This window comes from Monodelphis domestica, chromosome X (assembly GCF_027887165.1).
Source record: "Monodelphis domestica isolate mMonDom1 chromosome X, mMonDom1.pri, whole genome shotgun sequence".
Classification (NCBI taxonomy): domain Eukaryota; kingdom Metazoa; phylum Chordata; class Mammalia; order Didelphimorphia; family Didelphidae; genus Monodelphis; species Monodelphis domestica.
This window is the reverse complement of record NC_077235.1, coordinates 2,463,353-2,487,760: the sequence shown is the minus strand read 5'-3', so window position 1 is coordinate 2,487,760 and position 24,408 is coordinate 2,463,353. Positions and strand designations below refer to the sequence as shown.

General features: G+C 50.2%; 2 protein-coding genes across 2 annotated transcripts in view; both read left to right on the top strand.

The window, feature by feature from the left end:
• SNX12 (sorting nexin 12) overlaps positions 1–15,870 on the top strand; it is a 59,155-nt gene extending 43,285 nt beyond the window's left edge. Inside the window, exon 5 of the mRNA XM_007507599.3 lies at positions 14,958–15,870. Within this exon, the coding sequence (XP_007507661.1) occupies positions 14,958–14,966 (9 nt within the window). The 3' untranslated portion in view covers positions 14,967–15,870. The remainder of the gene's footprint in view (positions 1–14,957) is intronic.
• A 3,264-nt stretch (positions 15,871–19,134) lies between these two features.
• On the top strand, positions 19,135–24,408 carry SLC7A3 (solute carrier family 7 member 3). The gene is made up of 12 exons (XM_001368033.3): positions 19,135–19,339; positions 20,372–20,752; positions 20,996–21,154; positions 21,265–21,442; positions 21,808–21,920; positions 22,083–22,305; positions 22,466–22,605; positions 22,704–22,806; positions 22,980–23,167; positions 23,306–23,472; positions 23,725–23,833; positions 23,978–24,408. Exons 2-12 carry the CDS (start codon positions 20,383–20,385, stop codon positions 24,100–24,102), a joined length of 1,875 nt encoding a protein of 624 aa, XP_001368070.1. The 5' UTR covers positions 19,135–19,339; positions 20,372–20,382; the 3' UTR covers positions 24,103–24,408.

The window sequence follows — 24,408 nt, the reverse complement described above, 5'->3', positions numbered from 1 at the left end:
GCCAATTTAGAACCCCAAATTGTCCTGGAGCACAACTAATGGATGGGAGGACCAGCGCCTCTTAGGTCAGAAGATTATACAGTGTTAGATGAGGCTCCTCTACCCAATGGTTTTGCTTAACAATTATTTCTCTGATTTAGGCAAAGGTTCTCTTGGGGGCAGAAAGGAGAATCTCCTGAAATGTCTGTGATGTAAAAAATGAAGGACCCCCAACTGGGAGCAAAATGCTGATTCACCACTAGCTAGGTACTCTCTCGGAGAGCCCTGTTTTCAAAAAGCACCAGAACACCACAGGGTGATGTCTTCACTGGCATGTGAACTGGATTTCAGTGAGACAGAGCTGTGCAAAGTCCTCAGTCTCACACGCTCCTCCAGAATCACCCAAGTCCAGAGGCCAGACAAAAGTCAGGACCACTGGCTGTGGCCAGAGACCCAGTGGATGAATCCGGTGTCTTCCATGTCTGAGCAAGCTCTCTGTGCTCCTCAGTGCCTGCTTCAGCCATCTTCATGCCCATTAGAACAAACTGTTCTCATCTGCCCGTGGCAGGGGCAGACGAGGCTTCACATCCATGCCTAGGGTTAAAAGCCCCCCCATTACTCTGAGTTAGGAGCTCAATCATATAGTTTTGTACTATATTATTAACTCACATTTGCCCTTGAGTTTACAAAGTGCTTTCTTCATAGCAATCTTGGCAGGCAAGTAGACAACGTAAATGTCATTATTCCCATTTCATAGATAAGCAACCTGAGGTTCAGAGAAGTGAAGGGACCTGGCCAGGACCATAGGGCTCATCAGTGTCACAGGCAGGGCATGGCCTCCACATTGCTACCAAAGAATATGGCTGTTTCTGTTCTCTTGATGGTGAACAAACTGCTTGTTCTTCATGATTAGGCCAAATCTAATTGGTATCTAATGATGATGTCTAATCTGTCCCTGTCACCAGACTCTAGCAGGTCCATTCAAGTCAGACAGCCCCTGCCTTCAAGGAGCTCCTAGTCTAACCAGGGAGACAACAAGCAAAGGACCAGGGACAAACAACCCCTGGGTAGGGAAGGCAGTAAGACAAAGGGGACTGGGGGAAAGGCTTCTAGTGGAAGGTTGGGCTTTAGCTGGGCCAGTGAAGCCAGGAGGTGGAGATGAGGAGGGAGGGAGAGCATTCCAGGCATGGGGGATGGCCGGCCAGGGAAAATGCTAAGAATGAATGAGTCTTGGGCAATGTGTGAGGAATGGCAAGAAGCCAGTGTTGCCAGATTGTAGGGTGCATGGGGTGGGGGAGCCTGCCCTTTGGTGGCCGTGGGAAGAAAAGAGCCAGAGAAAATGGAAAAAAGGGCCCCCAGCTTCTCCGGCTGTGACTCTGGCCTCAGATTAGGGAAACTGTAGGGCCACCTCAATTGAGGTTCTGTAATGAAAACCCTCCCCCTTCCTATTCCACCTCTGATTTTGGGTCCCAAAGCCAGTGGGGCAAAGAGACAAATTTGTGGGGAAGGAAGGAACGTCAGCAGAGGAGAAAGACCCAATGCTTCATTCTTTCCTACCGGAGGGACAGCTAGACCAAGTCATACTAACATCAACAAACAATAATAATAGCATTTCTATAGCACCTCTAAGCTCAGTACTTCACAAGTGATCCTCACAATAACTCTACTGCTATTCTTATTCCCTTTTTACAGTGGAAGAAACTGAGGCAAGTGGAGCTCGAGTGACTAGCCCAGGGTCACACTATCAGTCAGTGCCTGAGTCCACGTCTGAGCTCAGGGCTTCCTGTGATCTGGGTAGGGTGGCCCCACCTCTGGGCACCCCAGAGGAACATGGGTTCCCAGAGTCTCTGACAGATCTATGATTGTAATGCTTTTGGAAGTGCCCTCTAAAGGCAAGCTCTTGTCATGCTCCTAAACATTGTTCCTCAGAGGAGGTCACCAAAATTTGTTGGAGGTCTAATTCTGCTGGCCCCGCCCTCAGTGTCTGAGCTCAACCTGGAACATGCTCGATTCTGCACCTGCCCTTGCCTCTCAAGTCAAGGGGGTCTGGACTTACAGAGGAACTTACCGGGAAGCATGAAGTATGGCCACCTCCTTGGGTGGCTGTAGCTTCCTATCTAGGTCCAGGATGTGCTATTAAGAATACTATTAATCAAATGCCTGTTAAATACCATCACATTGGTTTTGGCCTGTCCCCAGTCACGGATCCTTCTTTCAAGCTTTCAGTCTGGAAAGGACTTGACAGCTCCTCCGGTGCAGCCCCTTCATTTTTACCTAGGAGGAAACTCCGGTTCAGACCAGGGAAGGCCTTTCCTTTGATCACTCAGTTATTAAATAACGGAACCAAGATTGGACCCCCAATCCAGGGCTTATGCCACACTCTTGGGTAAGTGCCCATTATGAAGACTGCCCAATGAGTGATATGGGAACATCTAAGTCAGCTGACCAGTTTGCCAAGAATAGAGGATTTGGGGAAAGAACTCTTAGGAGACAAAGCTGGAGGTAGGGAAGCTGGGGTCACATTCAAGAGGAGAATTTGGATTTTGTTCTGTGGGTGATGGGGAGCCCCTCAGAAAACAGCAGTCAGAAGTGCTTTAGAAGAGTTATTGCCATGTTGGGGTTAAGAGACTGGCCCAATCCATTCCTAGTCAAAGGCAGTTCTCAAAAGAAGAAATGAATGTAAGCTACCAATGAGTGTATGAAAGGAAGCAGCTGCAAATCACAAATAGTAAGAGAAATGTGAGCTAAAACAATTTGAGGCTTGACCTCATGTCCACCAGATTAGCAAATGTGACATCCCTCACCCCCACCCCAAATGGTATACGTTGGAGGGGCTGCGGGAAGACAGGCACACTAATAATCAGTAGAGCCGTAAATGGGCTAACAACCATTCAGGACAATAATCTGGAACCATGTTAGCCGTATGAACCCTTCAACCCAGACATGCCACTATGAAGCCGGTATCTGGTAGTGAGGAAAAAAGGCTCAACTGGACACAAATATTTGTAGCAACATATGTGTGTGTGCGCGCACGCACAATAACAAGAAATTTAAAGCAAAATATGTGCCATACCATTTGGGAAATAGCGAAACAAACTGTGGTATATGCATGTAAGGCAATGGTATTGCTCTGTAAGAAAGGATGGGAGCAGCATGCTGGAGTGGAGTGGCCTTCGGGTCAGGAAAACTTGGTCTAAAGTTGTACTGTCCGTGGCACCCTGGATTGGTCACCTAACCTCTCTAAGACTGTGAGCTGCAGAATGATTGCTAGTCTACACTGGCTGAGGAAGTTTCTGCTGTACTAATGAAATCAAAGATCTGGAAAAGTGCTCATTAATTGCTTACTGTGTACTACTAGGCACTAGGGTCTGCAGGGGAAAATTGAGACAGCCCCAGCCCTCAAGGAAATGAGATTCTACAGGGTGGGGGGGTGTCCAGCATACCCAGAGATAAGTAAATACAAAAGGGCTTGAGGGAGAGAACATGAAGGCCAATTTCTGAAGAATCAGAAAGGAGTATTCCACAGAGGGTCATGAAGGGAAGTATGCAAACATATGATCAATAAGGAACTTGGAGGAAGACCAGGAGCAAAAGATGTTATCAAGGAATTGTATGATAGGGAGAGAGGATGGACGGGTCACCTAGCAAAGGAGACAGATAATGGATGGACAGTCAGAGTGCTCTGCTGCAACCCCCATGACATCGGGGTAAATGAAAGAAAGCTTCCAGCCTGATCCCAGATGCCCAGGACAGGCAGGCATAGCCGGATGAGTCGCACTCTGCATCACTGGTGAGAATGTCCCAATCAACGAGACCCCAAGTCCACTGCAGTATCTGGGTGGGTCCCAGGCACCAGCATCAAAGCTGCCTCCAAAGTTTTAAACCTCAGTGAACAGGAAATGGTGATTCTCTGAACACAAATCGGAAAGTCAGGAAGGGAAGCCGGTTTGGGAGGGATGTGTCAAATTTGACTGCTGGGTAGAGTGGCCAAGCAACTGGAAGTATGGAACAAGAATATAGGAGAGAAGGCAGGGGTGGGAATTGGGTGCAGAGAGGTGATGATTGGAGCAAAGGGACTGGGCAGACCTCCAAGGGAAAGAGTATTGAGAAAGGAAATCAAAGGGCCACATTTAGGGGCAAAGAAGAGGAAAGGGAGCAGTCAAAAGAGACAATCAACAAGGTAAAAAAGGGCCAATAGAGGAGAGCATTTCCAGAAGGAAGGGCAAAATATTGGTTCCAGAGGACAGTGGATGAACACTTTCATTGGAAGGGAGGGATGGGGACCACAGGGAATGAATGAATGAATGAATGAATGTTGGAGACTCAGAGGGGTTCAGCCTTCTCTGTTTAGATTTTGCTGATTTTTTTCTTTCCCATAAAAGAGATTAATATGGAGAAGTATATTTTTGGAAAAGAGGTGTAAAAACCAAAAGGCATCCATGAAACTTAAAAAAAGAGGGGCTAGGATAGTGTGAAATTCTTTTTTAACCCTCAGCTTCTGTCTTAGAATCAATACTGTGTATTGGTTCCAAGGCAGAAGAGTGATAAGGGCTAGGCAATGGGGGTCAAGTGACTTGCCCAGGGTCACCCAGCTGGGAAGTGTCTGAGGCCAGATTGGAACCTAGAACCTCTAGTCTCTGGGCCTGGCTCTCCATCCAATGAGCCACCCAGCTGGCCCTAGGGTGAAGTTCTTTCACAAAGCCAAAGACAATAAGGAATAAGTACAGACTACTTGGTTAATATTCCTGCCCTCCTTCTGAAGGAGCCAATCAATTCAGTTCAGTTTAGTTCACAAGCAAGCACCCCACGATAGAGATCCAACCACCTTTCTTTCTTTCTTTCTTTCTTTCTTTCTTTCTTTCTTTCTTTCTTTCTTTCTTTCTTTCTTTCTTTCTTTCTTTCTTTCTTTCTTTCTTTCTTTCTTTCTTTCTTTCTTTCTTTCTTTCTTTCTTTCTTTCTTTCTTTCTTTCTTTCTTTCTTTCTTTCTTTCTTTCTTTCTTTCTTCTCTCTCTCTCTCTCTCTCTCTCTCTCTCTCTCTCTCTCTCTCTCTCTCTTTCTTTCTTTCTTTCTTTCTCCCTTCCCTTCCCTTCCCTCTTAGAATAAATACTGTGTATTGGTTCCATGATAGAAGAGTGGTAAGGGCTAGGGATGGGGGATTAACTTACTTGGTCAGGGTTCCACAGCTAAGAAGTATTGAGGGCAGATTTGAACTCAGGACCTCCTGTCTCTGGGCCTGGCTTTCAATCCACTGAGCCACCCAGCTGGCCCCATCTTCTTTCCATTTCTTTCAGATATATAGGTCCCTGAATATGGGAATAAAACCAATAAAAAGGGGAGAAAGGCAATATGTTTGCTGCCTTAAGGGGAAATCATGGCTGACTAATTTATTGAGAGCTCACTGAAGGGGTAAAATGAATATGTGTATAAAGAGGTAAAGGGGGAGACCTGGGTATAATCTACTTCCAAACACTTTTGATTAAATGAGTACATCAGAGGTTATTACAAAGCAAACTGAGTTCCCATGGGATTGAAAGAGAGCTGGCAGCCACTGCAGACTGATCGATTCTGAAGGATGTGGCTCTCCACAGTGAAATGGCCGATGCTGGATGGCATGCGAAAGGGAGTGGGAAACAACAGAGAAAGATCTTCGTATGGTGGCTGCAATTATGACTACTAGTGATCAAGAAACCCATTCAGAAAGGGGAAGAAAGTGACAGGTCGTAAGTGGCAAGACCAGGACTTGAAACTGTCACCTGACGAGAGGGAGATCTGGAGCTTGTTCCATGGCACCAGCCTCCTTTATATATGTCCCATGACTCTGGTTATTACATCTGGTGAATGGAGTGGAGTGAGAGTAGTTTCAGAGAAGACAGAGGCTCCCTGACTGATGGGGCAAGGTGAAAGGGACAACATCTCTTTAGTTTGGAAAGACGGGAGTGGCTGAGGAGGAATAGGGTCAAAATCTCTGCAAGAAAGATGGAGACAAGCATTGATGAAGTTCTTCCTATGTGTCTGGTACTGTGTTCAAGTGCTGTGGATACACATAGAAGCTGAAAGAAAGGCAACTCTGCCTTCAAGGAGCTTACCTGGGAAAGGACCACACGAGGAGGGAGGAGTGAAGAAATCTTGTGGGGCATGATTCTGAAGACCAGAGAAATTTAAAAACAGGGCTGGGAGGAGAAGTCAATGGGTAAAGGGGTTAGTGAAGTCAAATAAATACATGTTTGCTAAATCGAAGATTCCTAGAAACCCTCTAATACCCAATATGGGCAAATGCATGTATCCAGTGTCAGCTTGGTGCTCACTACTATGGTTCATGAGTTCAAAAAGAGAGGCCAAAGGCTGAGACAAGCCTTTAGCTCATGAATGCTTTCTTCAGACACTCTGAGTCTAGGGAACACCAGATTATGTCACAAGAAATAAAATGGGTGCTTTTCCAAAGGCAATCACTGGCCACCAATGTGAGAGTCCTTTCTGAGCCAGCAATCTTTGTGCAATCAGAGCACCAGCTTGGTATAAAGAAGAAAGGATACAAATGATGAGAAGAAGATATGACCTGCACTGGAGGCAACTCCATCTAACCTATTTAAACAAATGGTTGTTACCAAAATAAAATTTAAAACGTACAGCAACACAGATTGTAACCATCTTCTAAGGAAATGTGACCAATGTAAGTCAAGTGTCATGACTATTGTTGGAGGGGCTGTGGGAAAACAGGTGCATGAAGCACACTCTTGGTGGAGCTGTGGATGGCTTCAAGCATCCTAGTCCCAGGATAGCTAGACTCTCCTGAAGCCATTGAAAAATGAGACTAGAACGAGAGCACTATTCCCTCAGGACCTTCTCTCTCCAGGCTGAAAAAATCCCAATCCCCCATCATTTAGAAGCTCACCCATGTATCTCCTTGATTCAGTTGTATTCTTCTCTCTATCTTCTTTGGACTGTAGGGGTTTTTTCATCAGGCCTCGAGTTTGGTAAGCCATTTCTCCTTCTTGTGTCTCCTTGATAAGGTGAATTCTTGAGTCCTCATTGTTGCCCTGCTGAGGGCTAATTCATGAAACTGTCATCTTGGCCTCTAAAGGAGACCAACTCTGGGAGAGCTCAAGAGGGAGAAGGGCCTCCCCAGAGATACAGACTGAGTTACCTGAAGAGAGGCTTTGGGATTCACGTGGCTCGCCAAGAGAAGAGGAACTGGGCTCAGCTGGAAACACAGACCATTTGGGGAGTCAGGGTCCAGGAGACTGGAAGTACAGAAGAAAAAGAGGCATTCAATGGGGATTCATAAGGGAAAACGAATCAGCATAGGAAGGAGCAATGAGCAAAGTAGAGCCAGTACTGTGAGTCAAGTGAACTGTTTAAGTCTTGGGACTTACACGGAGGAGATACCAGATAACAGAAGAAAGCACTGCTGCACACTTAGCAACCCTGTTTTTCTTCACTAGAGGCATCACTTCAAGTTGATGTGGAACCCTTATTGATTTATTGATTGGATTCAATCATTCACTCCTCTATGAAGCCATCTAACCATACATATCTATATCTAGCCTCTGATAGGATTGACTGAAATCTAGGGTTAGTTGGTCTATTGCATTCTCCTAATCTACCAGTCTAATGACCCTGTTGAAAAAAAAGGAAACAAGGTCAGTGCAGCGTCTGATTTGTTAATGATGAAGCTAGGCTGGCCCTTAGTGATGACTGTTTCCCTTCATTCCAGGAACTGAAATCTATCTCATTGGTGCCAGATTTAAGTGAATAACTCCAAGTTCTTATTTTCCATAGAGTTTATTAATAATCACTTGAAATGGAGAGGTAGAGATTATAACCTAAACCTGACCACGTGTTTCTCCACATGGCCATCATTCTTCACATGGCCCACAACACACCTTTATTCCCCCTGCCCCCATGTGACGCAATGCACCGCCTGTGTCCAAAATGGGATGTGGGAAGTAGGTCAACAATCCAGGAGGGGGAGGAGATGAAATTCCCTTTACACACTGGTCCAGAGTTTATATTACAGACTCCATAACTTCCCCTTGTTTGGAAAATTGGGGTAACAGCACTCCTTTGGTGCCTTTATGCTCGTTCAGTAATCACTGCCAGTGACTCAGCAACTACATTAGCCAGTTCTTTCTGAATAACTAGACGCAGTGAGGTAGCACAGTGGATGGAGTGCAGGACTTGGAGTCAGGAAAACCCGAGTTCAAATCCTACCTTAGACACCAGCTGTGTGAAGCCAAGTGACTTTACCTCTGTCTTAATGGGGATAATAAGAGCACCCACCCCTCAGGGTTATGGTAATAATTGTAAAGTGTTTAGCACAGTGCCTGGCACATGGGAGGTGCTCTGCAGATGTTAGCTACGATGATGCTGATGCTGTGTATCTGGACCTTGGACCTTGAGCTCATCAGGGGCAGCTAGGTTTTCTCTTCTATCTTTTAATCTTTCTCGAATTTCATCCACTTTTGGTCAGTCTTTCCCAGCCCAGGGATCATTCTCCCTAGAAGAGAGAGCAGAAACAAAATAAGAGTTTGAATCGTTCGCTTTCTCTCTGTTATCTGTTGTCTTACAGTTCACCAGTGATCCTTTCCCTTTTTCAAGTTTCTTTTCCCCCAGCAAGGTTTTTCAAAAGACCTTGGCATTAATCCATACCCATGGCTTGTTGTGAGCTGTAGTAGCACTTCTGACATTATTCTTTTATTTTTTAAGCCCTTCCTTTCCATCTTAGAATCAACACTGTATGTTGGTTCCAAGGTGGAAGAACAGGAAGGGCTAGGCAATGGGGGTGAAGTGACTTGCCTAAGGTCACAGAGCTAGGGAGTACCTGAGGCCAGATTTGAAGCCAGGACTCCCATCTCTAGGTCTGGAGCTCTCTTCATGGAGCCACCTAGCTGCCCCCTTCTGACATTACTCTTATAAAATTATGCTGCTCTTGTATGCTCTCCTTTCTCTGAGCTACTTGGAATGCACTTTCCCCAAATCTAGGTTGGGAGCTAGCCTATGCCCCACTGTCCTCTTTCCCTATCACAGGTTCTAAGATGTGGTGGTCATTCTTGTTGATCCTTAGAGTCAGCTCCAGAAGGACGGGTTCCAGACACAGCCAACAGTTCTAAATTAAATTTTAAACTCTGGGGCAGATCAAGATGGTAAGTTCCCTTTCACTGAAGTTCTAGCTCTGGCAGGTCATCTTCAGTTTTGCCCATTTCCCCATCTTAATGGCAAAGCAGCCTGCTCACCCTGCTTCCTCCTGAAGCATCAGCTCTACTGCACTCCAACTCGATTTGCCCAACTCTCCCATGCCTCCTCTGTCCTCTAAGCTCCCTTTCATCCCCCAGATTTTCAACCACCATTTTCCTCCCTTTACCAGAAATCACATTCCTTCTAATGAGCTCCAGTGGAAGCTGGTCCTCCCACTCTTCCTGACTCAAGGGGTGGGGGGTGGGGACGTACTATCTGCTCCTCATTGTCTCTTCCAGGGCATTCCTCTGCCACTATTCCTCAACTGAAGTCCTGTATGCCAAGCACTTTGGAAATCTTGAAGGTCAACTCTTCTTATTTCTTAATGAGCTCTCTGGTTTGGAGTTTTCGCACCCCATTCTCACTGTCTTCTTCTCCTTCTTGTTTTGGCCATCTACCAGCTTCCCAACTATCTATCTCAGAGACTAGGCCGCAGTGTTCCCCTACTTGTCCTCCCTTGCCATCCTCCCCAGAGACCTAATTATTCATTTTAATGAGCCCTCTAACAGCCTAGTAACAGGATTCCTCAGTCATAACAATCTCTCTACCCCACTTCAGCCCCATCACAGGATGAAATCAACTGCATGTCCTAACGTTCTCCAGATGTCCCACCATCTGGGCCTTAGCCCAATCCTGGAGCAGGAACAGAAAAATGGATGGTAGGGGTGACCTAGGAGTGTGGAATGGCAGGCACTTCGAGAGGCAAGGGATTTGAGAGTGTAGATCTCACCACCTCTTGGAGCTGCCCCACTTCTGAGATCTGAACTGCCTGCCCTGGGCCTCTGTCTTTTCCTAGTTCTCTCTGGCTATCCCTGCTGCATGCAGCCGTGTCCCTTCTCATCTTTGCCTCCTATCTTCTCTGGCCTTCTTCAAGTCCTACATTCTCAAAGAGCCTTTCCTGGTCCCCTTCCTTCTGAGACAACCCCCACTTCTCATTTGGGTTTTCTGCAGTTGTCTTCATGTGGTCCATCCAGTGAGACTTGGAGCTCCTGGAAAGCAGGGGTCCAGGGCCTCCTTTCTAGCTGCAGCACTTGGCACAGTAGGTAGTCAATAAATGGCCCCCTCTGTCTCCTACGGTAAGGATTCAGGCCCTGAAAATCTTCTTCCCCTAGGAGCTGCCATTATCTGATTCTTCAGTTCTTGCTCCTGCTACAAGGCTGGTGGGTATCCCAGAAGAGTCAGGAAGTAGAAAACCAAACTGAGTCGTCAGGAATTTCACTTTATTTCCCCCTCTACAAATTGATGGGCTCCCCTGGACCCCTTTACTCTGTTCTTAGCCGTTTCATGCCCTTCTCCCGAGGCCATCCTTGTCCCCTGCCTTTACTTACCTCACATGACTTAGCTTTCATTGAGAAGGGGCTGGGAATCCTTCTGCCTCCTCCAGCACTTAGACCCTCTTTTGAATGTATTTTTAATCTCTTCCTTGGGATGGCTCTTTCTTATCTGCCCACAGACCTGCATGGCTCTCCCCAGTCTTTTTTTTAAGCCCTCATCTTCCATCTTGGAATTGTCAACATGGAATCTAGGAATCCCAAACTTGTGACCTAGTGAGATCTGATGAACCCCAAGTTTCAGGACTAGCTTATAAGTTGGAGACCCCAAAGCTTGTCCTTGTTCCCTGTTCCCATGAGAATCCACCCTGAAGGGAATCCCAGGCTACTTTCAGACTGAGTGGGAGACCCTCTGGGGAATGACAATCCTAGTTGGGTGAGACTAAGCCTATGCCAAGGACTCTCTTGGTCTTAGGGAGTCTCCCCTATTGTATCAGACCCTTCCCCAAGAAGATCCACACCTGGGCAGGGACCAGCCTTTAGTATCCATTGTAAGTAGCCCCTTCTCTTACACCCTAGTCTCTAGCTATGATTCCTTTCCGAAGCTTGATTGTATCCTGTCAGTGTAGTTGGAACCCTCCCATTTTCTTTGCAGCCATAGTGATGTCCATCATCTTGCCTTGCCCCTGGACTCCCCAAATGGTATAGAAGATCCCCAAATTCTTTTGTTCCTTGTGACATGGGCACTGTACCCCCCAGAAGCTCAGGCAAACTATTATCAGTGAAATTCCTTTGCTCCCTTACATCCTTGTGACTCTTAGCCTAAAAACATCCAATGACCCTGATAGGACCCTGACATGATTGTCCTCCTTTAGATTTAAGATGGACAGAGAGATGCACCTCCAGGCTACACCTTGATAAAATCCCCAGAACTGATGTCGTCTGGGGGACAGCTTTTCCATCCATGCTGTCCTCCCAAGGAGCAGCCTTCCATCTTGCTGTTCCACCTGTACTATCCTCCTGGCCATTCTCAACATTACTTTCTAAATTAATACATTTCTCTTTTTATTTTTAAGCTAAGTTTTGGAGTCTCGCATGCTTGCAAAAGGTATCCTTCCCGAACCCCAGGGGTGCACCTTTTTACCCCCACAACACTTGGAGTCCATCTTGAGCGGTGGCACTCCCAGGGGTCAGTGACCAGGGCGGCCAGAGTTCCATCCTTGGACTCTGTGCAGTCGTGTGTGGAGAGCAGCTCTGTTGTTGAGGCCTATTAGTGCTGAGGCCTATTAGCGCTGGCCTTTTGCCCTTGATTAAAGAGTGATTTTGACTATTTCATAGTTCTGTGTTTTTTCCAGTTGACATTAATGGAGGCCCCAGTGAGATCCAAAGTCCCGGCTGCCTGAGCCCTCCTGCTAACGAGGACCCTGAGATGTGAGGTTCCCACACAGCCCGTTTGGGGTTGAGTCAGGAGTCCGGTTAGCAGAGGGCCAGGTAAGTGGCTCTCAGAGGTAGGACTCCCATCTTGTGTATTTGGGAGTGACTCACTCATTAATTAAGGGATTGTTAAGCAGGAGTCTGTGGGGTACACAGAGAGCTGCATTAGTCCAGAGCTACCCGGGTGCTGCAAAGTTTGGGCATGGAAGATGAGAAGATGGCTGGCCATGGCAGAGTCTGGCCCCAAGGCATATTGGACAACATGGAGTCTGGTTCAACCTGGTTACTATCTCGGAGCTTAATTAGATTTTGGGGGTGTGTGTTGGTGCCTGTGTGAGTGCAGCAGTGTCTATGCTGGAGGTGAGGGCCAGGAGAGCAGTTCAGAAGCATGAGTGGTTGGCTGAAAGCTTTGAATGGGAAGCTGAGCTGGAGTGAGAGAGCCTGAGGGTTCAATTGAGAGTCTGAGTAAGTTGACTAACATAGAGAAAGTTTCTTCATGAATTGAAGTTCTGTGGCTTGAGGCTTAAATGGTCATAAAGTTTTGTGAACAAGGAATTCCTCCCCAAAATTGAAGAGGCCATCCAGAGCTGCGATCTGGAGCTGGGAACATCCAGCAGGAGACAAAAGGAAGTCCAGAAATTCTTAACTCTAAGGTCTCATTTTGTCTCCCCAAAGTTTGGGTCTGGTTAATGTGTGGAACATTGTGTATCAAGTGCAGTTAGTATTAGCAATAAGATGCATTTTATTCTAGGGATTAACTTGGTTATTTGAGGGTTGTCATTTCACATTTTTTCCAATTTGTTTCCAAAGAGAAACGTGTGTGAGAGTTCTGGAGTAAAGAAAGTTCAATTGAGGATGGTCAGCTACAGGCCTGACTGGTCATTGAATTGTTATAAATGACAAGAAATATAGGGGAAAAGGCAGCACTTTGAATGGTGGGGAAACCCGGAACATTTTTAAACTGACCAACAAATTTCCTCTCAAGTAGTGTCTTTAGCCTTAGACCAAAGTGGTTCGAGGCCAGGCTAAGAGAAAGGTAGATTTGGAGACAAAAATAAATTAAAAGGGAAAAAAAAGGAAAAAGAGAAGGGAATCGTAGAGGTGTTCCGAGTTAGAGGAAATTTTGAACCTTTTCCTTAGTAACCCTAAGTTTTGTTTTTGGAGAGAAAATGCTACCAGTTTGAGTTTTTGAAAAAGGAAAAGCATCATCAACTATAACCTGATTTGGGGCATTTTGAAGGTCAATTTCCAGAGTGCAACCATTCCAATAGATAAGTTTTTGTTTGAAAAGACCAGAGAATACTGAGAACTAATTTTACTTTGGAAGTGGAGAGACCTGATAGTTTTGTGCGCATTATTTCTGATGATCATTGGCACATGACCGCTAATAGAGAAAGGAATTCCTCACCTGGGAAACTCCTAAGACATTTCTAGGAATGCCCTGGATTTTACGGCCCTTCCTACCCCCCTACCCCCACCCCCCCAGTTCTGGCCTGGGGATGAAGAGTGTAAAACCCATGAAAGGGAAGTTTTACCAAAAGAAATGCTATGGAGGAAAATGGGTTAGGATACAGTCACATGGGCCAATGGAAGGGCCAAGTTCTCCAGATGGCTGATCATGGCCAATTTACGTGTGGCATTAATATTCCAAATTACAGGAGCTTTTCTCCTCCATTTTAAGTTACTTCCCACTTTTCTCCTGTTAATAGCAAATGTTCTGTCATTGTATGATGCAGGAAGCCTCAGGAAGGCAAGGCCGAAAATATGGAAATTGTGGAGGCAGATAGAAATGTTTAGCCATTACGAATGAGTGAGCAAATTCAAAGGGGTCCCTTTTCTTAAAAGGAAGAGTTTGGAGCATAAGGAAAACCTGGCAAAACATCAGTGCCCAAAGGGGGAAGGCCTTGCACATAAGTAGTAGATTCTAAGCAGCAGTTTTTTTTCCTTTTTTTTAAAATATATTTTATTTAATCATTTCCAAGCATTATTCGTCAAAGACATAGATCATCCTCTTTCCCCCCCCCCCACCCCCCATAACCGACGCGTAAGTCCACTGGGCATTAGATGTTCTCTTGATTTGAACCCATTGCTTTGTTGATAGTATTTGCATTAGAGTGTTCATTTAGAGTCTATCCTCTGTCATGTCCCCTCAACCTCTGTATTCAGGCAGCTTCTAAGCAGCAGTTTTAATAAACAAGGTTCAGATAGAACACTGAATGGCTCCCCAGTACCTGTAAAGTTTATACATTTTGGAGCTCCAAGGCAGGAAACAGGGAGATAAGAAGAGAACCTTTGTGACTGGGAATGCTAATCCATTCACCTACAGATTTAGGCAGAAGCTCAATGGTAAATGAGTCCTCATTGCCAGTGAATAAATACTCAGGAGAATGAACTGTGGACCCAAGCTAATCTGAGGCTACAACTCAGTCAAATCAGAAGAATTATTTTAAGGCATTTTTATCTAGACTTTGCATTGGCTGACTCAGTTGGCACATTGTTTTTTTCATGCTAGGTAGTAGTTAATAGAAGTCAAAAGGCCAAGCTATTTAAGCAGGGTTATGGCTGTTAAGCAGTTAAAGGTGGAAACCCTGGTGGCAACGTCCCCAAAGGGGGTGGGGGAGAGGCTTTAAAATGAAGGCAAACGAGAAGCGTGTTTAATCTTGAAGATTGTTGGAGTTATTTCAATATTGAAACTTACACAGTTTGGAGGCTGAAACTGCGTGGTTTGGGGTTGGGGTGATGGGCAGGAGGCAGGGCGGCTTCCAGAGTTAGTCCCCAGTAGCCTGGGATGGGGATTTTCTTCTCTGCCTTTATACTTCTAGAGCCTAGAGCGCTGCAGCCTTTCTGATTAAGCATGTAAGTGACATAACTTTGTCATGGAGGGAAAGCCACTGTTAAAACAACACATGAGAGGGACGGGATGGCCGCTTTAAGGCTAGCAGTGTGGGGTGGGTCAGTTCTGTGTGAGGAGGCATTTGGGGGGCTGATCAAGCCCTGTGAAGGGATGTGTTTATGGATTTCGCTGGTTTCCCCTTGCAGCAGCAGTGAATCGGTCTGGTCCAAAGGAGGAGGCTGCAGGAGGACAGGAGGCACCAGATGTGAAAGACTTAAGACTTTGGGGAATGGGCTCCAGTCTTTGCCAAAGGCAGAGGGCCTGCCTTTCTGGCTCAAATGGCAATGCGGTGGAGGCATGGGGGATGCCCCCAAACGCCAATTGCCCGAACCTGTATTCCTAGGCTTTCCCACCATTAGGGATGGAGTCCAACCCCATATAGCATTACTCATTGTCCATTTGTTTGGTAAGCAACGTCCAGTCTTGACCAAAAGGGGGGGTGTCAACGTGGAATGGAGGAACCCCAAGCTTGTGGCCTGGGGGGATCTGGTGAGCCCCAAGTTTCAGGACTAGCTTGTAGGTTGAAACCCCAAAGCTTGTCCTTGTTCCCTGTTCCCATGAGAATCCACCCTGAAGGGAATTCCAGGCTGATTCAGACTGAGTGGGAGACCCTCTGGGGAATGACAGTCCTACTTGGGTGAGATACACCTGTGCCAAGGGCCCTCTTGGTCTCCCCTATTGTATCAGACCTTTCCCCAAGAAGATCCACACCTGGGCAGGGACCAGCCTTCAGTATCCATAGTAAGCAGCCCCTTCTCTTACACCCCAGCCTCTTGATCTTATCCTGTCAGTGTAGTTTGAACCCTCCCATTCCCTTTGTAGCCACAGTGATGTCAGTCATCTTTCCCTGCCCCTGGACACCCCAAATGGTATAGAGGAACCCCAAATTCTCTTGTTCCCTGGAGTCCATCTAGCCCAGTGGCCCTCCCAGGGGTCAGTGACCAGAGCAACCAGAGTTCAACGCGGACTCTGTGCAGTCTCGTGTGGAGAGCAGCTCTGTTGTGGAGGCCTTTTAGCGCTGAACCCCTTTTGCCCTTGATTAAAGAGTGATTTTGACTATTTAATAGTTCTGTGTTTTTTCCAGTTAACAGAATCAATACTGTGCATTGGTTCCAAGGCAGAAAAGTGGTAAGGGCTAGGCAAAGGGGTCAAGTGACTTGCCCAGGGTCACCCAGCTGGAAGTGTCTGAGGCCACATTTGAACCCAGGCCCTCCCACCTCTAGGCCTGGCTCTCCATCCACTGAGCTACCCAGCTGCCCCCTCTCCTCAGTCTTTTAGAAACAGAGGACAGCCTTCCCTTTCTCCTTCTCTCTCCATGCCTTGACGGACCAACTCGGTCTTTAAGGTGTCTTCAGTCTTGTACAACTGGGGGTAGCTTTGAACTCCAGGCGGAGTAGGTGCGCTTACTCGGACGCCTCCGAGCGCAATTCCATCCGTAGGCTTTCCGGGGAGTCCGCGCATGCTCGGACCAGTCCTTCGGCTTTTCTCTCAGCACCTCCTGCATCTTTCCCATTAAGATGGATATTTCTGGAGCCTCGGGCCGAGCTCTTCCTTTCTCTACATTCTTTCCACAGATAATCCAGTCATTTCCATAGTTATGCAAACGCTTTCTAAATGGGCTCCCCGGCCTAAAGGTCTTCCTTCTCCCTGGGGCTAGCTTTCCCACGGGCCGCCCCCCAGCCCCCGCCTGCGGAGCTTGTGGCTGATGGCCGAAGGAGCCCGAGAGAGCGAGGCAGGTGGCCTAGAACGGCTTTAGGGAAAAAAGAGCAGCCCCAGCCAGGTTGGCGAACGAAGCTGGGCTGCTTCGAGATTTCGGCCCTGAACTCGGAGAAATAGGTGGCGGGAGTTAAGAAGTTTTCCCAGCCGCTGACTCGTGGCATAATCCTTCTATGCCTCGGAAAATTGTAATAAGAGCCAGCCTTGGCGCAGTACCTACTATGTGCAACCCTTCTTATCCCCATTTGACAGCTGACAGACAGAGGTTAAGTGACTTAACCAAGGGCACCCAGCCAGGAAGTGTTGGAGGTCTTCCGTGCTCCAAGCCCCGCACTGTCTCCACAGTGCCTCTTAAAGTCCTTCCCGTCTTTTCTTTCCGCCGAGCCCTGTGCCCCTCCCGCCCCCTCCCCCCCCTTCCTACACTGTACTTCAAACACATCTCCAATACTTCCCCCAATGACCTTCTTCCCTAGACCTGCAGCGCAAACCAGCTGTCTCTTAATGTACTTCTCCAGGCTCATTGGACGTTCTGGGGAGCCGAGGCTCTCGGGGCCTCTCTGGAAGCCCCTTCTTTATGACCAGAGGGCTGGGCCTGGTCCTGGTTCCCTTTCCAGTCACCTGGGGCCTTAACAAGGGGCCTAGCCCAGACTAGATGCTTCAGAAATATTGGTTGAATGGAGCCCAAAGGGAACGATGGCTTTGGGAGGAGAAAAGGGGACAGACTAGGCAGAGAGAATGGGCAGGGCAGGATTCCAAGCCTGCTGAGGGCTGCTGGTAGGCCGACCGACCAACGGACCGAGTATGGCTGGGAAGCCTGGGGGGAAGGGCAGTTGTCTGGGAGCCTAGAATGCTGGGACAAGCAATGAAAATAGAATCTATCCCCGGAAGAACTTGCAGATGGCCTGGGGGGGGGGGGGAATGGGGCAAACCAGGCCGGAGGCTATAGATGAACTGGGAAATGGGAGGAACCATCGGAGGTGCTTATTTAGTGGGATTTGGGCAGTCAAAAAGCTATTCCAAGTTGAGAGCCTGGGACGGACTGAGGGGGGTGGGAAGCTGGGAACCTGGGGCGAGCACCCAGGAATTGATTGCCACGGTCCGAGAGACGGGAGGAAACCGGGCACGGAGGGGCCAGCCTCGGAGTTGGAAAACCTAAGGTTCCATTCTTGTCCCAGAGACCACAGGCACAGCATGTTGCTCGGTTTGGGTGAAGGGAGTATCTCACCTGGGATTCCCTACGCCAGTGGCATCATGGGTCTCGAATAAAACCGGCGTGGCAGGCTCCACGCATGCGTACTCGGCTGGACACCGGGCTGGCTCCCAGAGCACACCATGAAACAGTCCTTGGCCTCGAGGGGCTGCCATTCTGAAGGCGAATAAATGCCCCAAAGAAGTCGTTAAGTGCTTGAGGGCCAAGGACTGGCTGGAGAGAGACACCGACTAGCTGGGAGTGACCCTGCTAGGGCCAAGCCTCGGCATCCTCAAGAAATAGAAGGAAGTTCTTAGAGGGTGACCTGAAAGGAGGGGAGGGAGGGACTTATGGAAGCTAGCTCCGCCCACCCAATTGAAGGCATTTGGCCGAAGCCACTGTTGGGACCGAGGAGAGATTCGAATCTTGCCTTCTTCCCAGTGCTAGGAGAGCTCCGTCTGTTTGGGAAACCCTGTTCAGCGGCTTGCCGTCTCGGTCCCTCCCTGGAAGTGGGGGTGGGGGAACGACCAGAGAAAGGCATCTGCCAAAGGGAGTCCCTGAAAGTCTAATTGTGTAACTAGTCCTGCTTAGCCGCTTCTCAGACGAAGCCGCAAGGAGGATGGAGGAGGCCAATTCATTAGCTTCTCCCTGGTCCGAGGAGGCCCTTAGAGAGGGCTTGTTGGGAGGGGGCTGGGGGCTAAAGGCCAGTGACACGGGAGGGGAGAGGTCCAGCCCCCATCATCCGGCCCCTCATTTAAACTGAAAGGATAACTTAGCCAAAGGCACATACCGCCAGTAAGCGTCCAGCTGGCAGTAATGGGATTCGAACTCTGGACTGGTGAGTCCAAGTTGTGCGCATCTCTGGCACTGCACCTTGTGGCCTGAGCGTCGGAGAGGGCTGGGGGCCAAGGGCTCCCAGAGCTGTAGCGAAGTAGCCATGTTGTGGCGGCGGTGGGGGCGGGGGTGGGGGGGAGGGAGTCTCTTTCACTTGGGGCTGCATTTCTGACCAGGGGAGAGACTGACCATGCCAGGCCCGGCCAGCTCTGTGGGGCGCCGGAGCAGCCCACCGAGTCCCAGAACCACCAGGAGCCTCCCCAGCTCCGCGAACCAGACAGTGACGAAACGGCGGAAGATTGTGTGCCGCCGCCAGCGCGCCCCCCGCCCCCCCCCCCCAAGCCCGGCCCAGCCCGGCCCCCGCCTGCCCAGCCAGCCGACTGGCCTTGGAGAGTGGGCAGCAACCTCGGGTTCCGGCCCCGGTCCCGGCCCCGGCCCCGGCCCCAGCCCCAGCCCCCTCCATTGGAACGCAGCAGGTTTGGCCAGCCTGGGGGCTAGGGCTGGGGCTGGGCCGGGCTGGGGAGGGGGGGGATCCCATGACGCGGTCGGCCCCGCCCCTCAGCCCTATATAAAAGGGTACTTGGCGCGCTCTGACCCCAAGCAGCTGTAACGAAGCAGCAAGCAGCAGCGGCAGCCAGGAGACAGTGGCAGTGGAGGTGTTGGCGACAGGAGCCCAGGGCACCTGAACCCACCCCACCCCACCACACCTCAACTCTACCCAGCCCGACCCAGCGGTCCAGTGAGTGAGCCAGCTCTCTCCCCTCCCATCGAGAGCGCGGGGGCTCGTTGGTGAGTGTGCTGCAAGGGGCCCGGGGGCTGAGACGAGACGGACGGGACACCCCCCCCCACCCCACCCCCCCCACCCCCCGCCCTGCCTTGCCCTGCCACCCAGGCTTCCCCTACAGCCCCGACTTGCTTGGATGTTGCATCTGCCAGGCTAGTACCTGTTGCTGGAGCCTGGAACCCCTACTCCCTTAGCTCCCTCTGCCTTGGGTAGCCCTGGCCTCCTCCCGGGTGTGGAGGCTCAGGACATTGGTGTGTCCAAACCCCCCCCCCCCTCCTTCCCCCGGCCTCTCAATGGAGGCTGATGCAGGCACTGGGGGCTTGGGGGCTGGGAATGGCCCACCTCCCTACCTTGAGCCCTGGTCACTCCTGGGTCATCCTGGGGATGGATGGGGAGAAGTCGTTTCCCTTCCCCTCCCCCGGCTTTCAGTTTGGGGCCACGCCCATTGACCCCCAGTGGGGGTGGGGAGGGGCTGGGAGATTAGCATCTTGCCCCAAAGGTAGCCGGGAGAGCCCCTTTGAGGCGGGGTTGTTGGCCCCTGCTGATCCAATCTACAGTGCTTAAGGTGAGAATTGAAGGGCCCGGGCTTGAGCCCTGGAGGGAGGACTCTGGAGTCTGGGAATCCTGGGAGGTCAGCTATGCTCAAGTGCCCCCGACTCTCCTGGGCCAAATGGAGGCTTCCCCGAGGGAGGGAGTGGGAGTGGGAGTGGGAGCGGGAGCGGGAGCGGGCCCCTTCCCCCCAGAGTCTCAAGTCAGAGAACAGCCAGGATTGGATGGAGGGGAGAAGACCAGGCCTTTGACCTGATGGGATTGATCAAGCCTGGGGCAGGGAGTGTTAGGGCAAATCTGCTCCTGCTTCCAGCAGTCCCCACAGCCAGCCAGGCACTGGCATTTGCCCTTCACTGGAGGGCTGTGGGGATCCTCTCCCTCTCAGGTGGGTGATCTGACCCCCAGCAAACCCAGCTCCTGGGAGAAGGGCAGTGTGAGCCTTCAAAGAGTCCTCGCTGGACCCTAGTGACCCAGAAGGTCTTCTTCAGTCCTAGGAAAGATGCTAGGCCAGGCCCTGAGGCGCTTTGGGCAGAAGCTTGTTCGGAGAAGGACCCTGGAGCCAGGCCTGGGGGAGAGCCGCTTTGCCCGCTGTCTGAGCAGCCTGGATCTGGTGGCCCTAGGTGTGGGCAGCACTTTGGGCGCAGGAGTCTATGTGCTGGCTGGTGAAGTGGCCAAGGACAAAGCTGGCCCAGCCATCGTGATCTGTTTTCTCGTGGCTGCACTGGCTTCCGTCCTGGCTGGCCTCTGCTATGCTGAGTTTGGGGCCCGGGTCCCCCGGACTGGCTCAGCTTACCTTTATAGCTATGTCACCGTTGGGGAGCTTTGGGCCTTCACCACTGGCTGGAACCTCATCCTCTCCTATGTCATTGGTGAGTTGGTAGAGATTCCCAAGATGGGGGTGGGGGGAACCACAGCATGCATGGGCTTTTTTGCTGTGCCAGGGTCCAGAGGATGCAAAGGGCTTGGGAAGCTGGGTGGCAGTAGATGTTTGCACTGGTACACAGCTGCATAGCCCACAAGTCTTAACGGGGAGCTAGGAGAGAAGGGGTTAAGGAGGTCACTCTGACCTCCTGCTTCTTCCTCAGTCCCTCCTGTACCTTCTTTTCCCTCAGGTACTGCCAGCGTGGCTAGGGCCTGGAGCTCTGCCTTTGACAATCTGATTGGGAACCAAATTTCATTGGCCCTCCGAGGCAGTATCTCCCTGCATGTGCCACGGTATTTGGCCGAGTACCCAGACTTTTTTGCTCTTGGTCTTGTGCTGCTGCTCACTGGTGAGGGAAAGGGCCCATGAGATAAAGGGGTGGGGGTAGAAGAGATAGCCCCGAAGGAAGGGGGCTACTCCCGGCTTTAATGTTCCATTCCTCCCTCCCCGTCCTCACAGGGCTGCTGGCTCTAGGGGCCAGTGAGTCAGCACTGGTGACCAAGGTGTTCACAGGTGTGAACCTGCTAGTACTGGGCTTTATCATCATCGCTGGCTGCATCAAGGGTCACGTCCACAACTGGCAGCTCACCGAGAAAGACTATCAAGAGACTGCCTCTCGGCTGAATGGCACTTCCAGGTAGAGAGTATGGAGAGCCTTGGGCACCTTGGGGGGGACAGGTCTGGCAGAGAAAAGGCAGCCCTTGATAGCAGCCTTTCTGCCTTAAGCTCAAGCAGGATCCTGAATCACATGCATGCTTGCCATTATTGTTAGTCATTGTTGCTGCTGCAGATACTCCAGAGGTCCCTCAGCTGGGCACAAGCTTATGGAGCTCTGAGAATGGGGGACAGATAAGGCAGAGACATTTGGGTTTGAGGATGGGGATCAGAACCCTCTGGCCCCTGGCAGCTCAGGCTCTGGAAGGGTGGGTCAGAGCTGAGAGGGCTGGAGGGAGCCCCTTTGCTCTGGGGCTCATTCCCCTCTTTCCTCTTTTTCCATTTCAGCCTGGGAAGTTTGGGCTCTGGGGGTTTTGTGCCATTTGGTGCAGATGGTATCCTTCGTGGGGCAGCCACCTGTTTCTATGCGTTTGTTGGTTTTGACTGCATTGCTACGACTGGTAACATGCCATTCTTTACCATCTGGGTCCTGGGTGGGGCTTGCACTCAACCTTAGGAGGTGTTGGGGGAGGCCAAAGGGTCTTAGCGGTTCTTGATTAAGCTTCTCTCAGGGCTAGGGGAAGGGCCACATTTCCCTGACCCTGGACCTTCCCATCTTCCAGGGGAGGAGGCACGGGATCCTCAGCGCTCCATCCCTGTGGGCATCGTAGTTTCACTGTTGGTCTGCTTCGTGGCCTATTTTGGTGTCTCTGCTGCACTCACTCTCATGATGCCATACTACCTGTTGCAACCCGACAGCCCCTTGCCAGAGGCCTTTCACTATGTAGGGTGGGCCCCTGCCCAATACCTTGTGGCTGTTGGCTCCCTTTGTGCCCTCTCCACCAGGTCAGTGCTAAATGGGTACTTTGTCCAGATCAGTCAGAGCCTTGGCAATAACTTGGCCCTTGCAGAGCTACAGGAGGGAGGGGGAGAGGCTTGGGAGAGGGCAGGCTAGTTCTTTCCCCATGCCGTGTGTCCCTCCCTCACCCACTGTTCTCTGCTCTAGCCTCCTGGGCTCCATGTTCCCTATGCCTCGAGTGATCTATGCCATGGCAGAGGATGGCCTTCTGTTCCGTGTTTTCGCCCGAATCCATCCCCGTACACACACTCCCCTTGTGGCCACAATTGTCTCAGGCATTGTTGCAGGTGAAAAGCCCTTCTTCCCTCCCTCCCCTTCCCTCTTCCTTCACAAACTCCCACAGTTGTGGAGGTGTGCCAAAATGGCTCCTTTTTCCCACTGCTAGCCCTGATGGCGTTTCTTTTCGAGCTCACTGATCTGGTAGACCTCATGTCAATTGGAACGCTCCTTGCCTACTCCCTGGTGGCTGTTTGTGTTCTCATCCTCAGGTGGGTGTCTCCCCCCCCCCCCTTTTGGGTTCTTATTCTCTCATCCTGCCCCATCTGGAAGAAACCATGTGTTGCTTCAGACTTCAGGGAGGAGCAGGGACCGAAAGACTAAGGGGAGGGGGGCTATCTAGATAGGAGCTAGTGTTAGTCACCCGTCTTCTTCCTGGCTCCAGGTACCAGCCTGATGAGATAATGCAGCCCAAAGTAAATCAGACTGTGGAGTTGCAGTGGCCACAGGAAGATAAGGAGGAGCCAGAGCCTGAGAAGGAGACCCTGACCCTGCAGAACCTGCTCTGCCCATCCAATCTGACACCCACCCAGCTCTCTGGCCATATTGTCTATGGAGCTGTTTCCATTCTTGGTGAGCAGTAGAGTGGGGCCTGGGGGTGGGGGCCCAGGGGCTAGAACCCAGAGCTGAAGGCTCCTGGTGAGGGAGTGCCTTGGGCCTGGGATGCTGCCACCTGCTTTCACCTGAGTTTTTCCTTTTCTCACCCTGTAGCTGTGGTGTTGACGGGTCTGTGCCTGGTCCTGGCCCAGTGGTCAAGGGAGCTGATGGCTGGGAACCCTGCCTGGGTTACTGTGAGTGCCTTGCTCCTGCTTCTAACCATCATGACCACCGTCGTCATTTGGAGGCAGCCCCAGAACCCGACTTATCTCCATTTTAAGGTAAGAGATTTCCGAGGTTTCCTTCTCCAACCTACATGGAGAGAAGAGACTCCAGAAGATCTAAACTACCCAGGGATCCACAGTGGGCCAAGACTAGCTTTCCTTCTCTGTCCTGCCTTCATTCTCTTATTTCTTCCCATTTGCTTTTATACTTTGATCCCATCCTGCTTTTCTCCCTGGCAGGCACCCTCAGTGAGGATTTATACGATAGCCTTTGGTCTGGATACATCTGTCATTCTGCTTTCCCCATAGGTGCCTGCACTCCCTCTCCTCCCACTCCTGAGCATCTTTATCAATGTTTATCTCATGATGCAGATGAAAGCTGACACCTGGGCCCGATTTGGGGTCTGGATGTTGATTGGTAAGTATCTGTCCAGGGAAAGAGAAGAGGTACCTTTGGAGGACCAGATGTTCAACCTTCCTTCATTTTCCTCTTAGTCCTCTTGGGTTCTTGGTGGAGAGAATAACTCTTCTCCTACCTCACAGCCACCTTTTTCCCCACCAGGGTTTGCCATTTACTTCATCTATGGGATCCGGAACAGTCAGGAGGGGCAGAATGATCCGGTGCTCCCGCCTCCAGTCACTCCCCAAACTCTTGAAGTCAGCAGTCCTGATGCCCCTTCTGGCTGACTTGGAGCCTGGGGATACAGTCAGCATGACACTGGAGATTGCCTCTGTCTTTGCGTTCTTGCTCAGCTCTTCTTCTTGGGTCACAGGGGACTTGGGCTGCTATGGCCAGGTGGCTCATGAGGCCTAGGGATGCCTCTTGTTGGGTCCCTGGAAGGGTTGGGGGTGTGTGGGGGTGGGGTTCTTATAAAGAGCTGTATTTATTGTGATCCAAGGACCGGCCTTTTGATGTTTCTTGTCTGCCCTTTTTAACTGTCTTATCTACTTTGTGAGCTTTTTGAATTAAACAGAGGAAAATAAGAGCAGAAA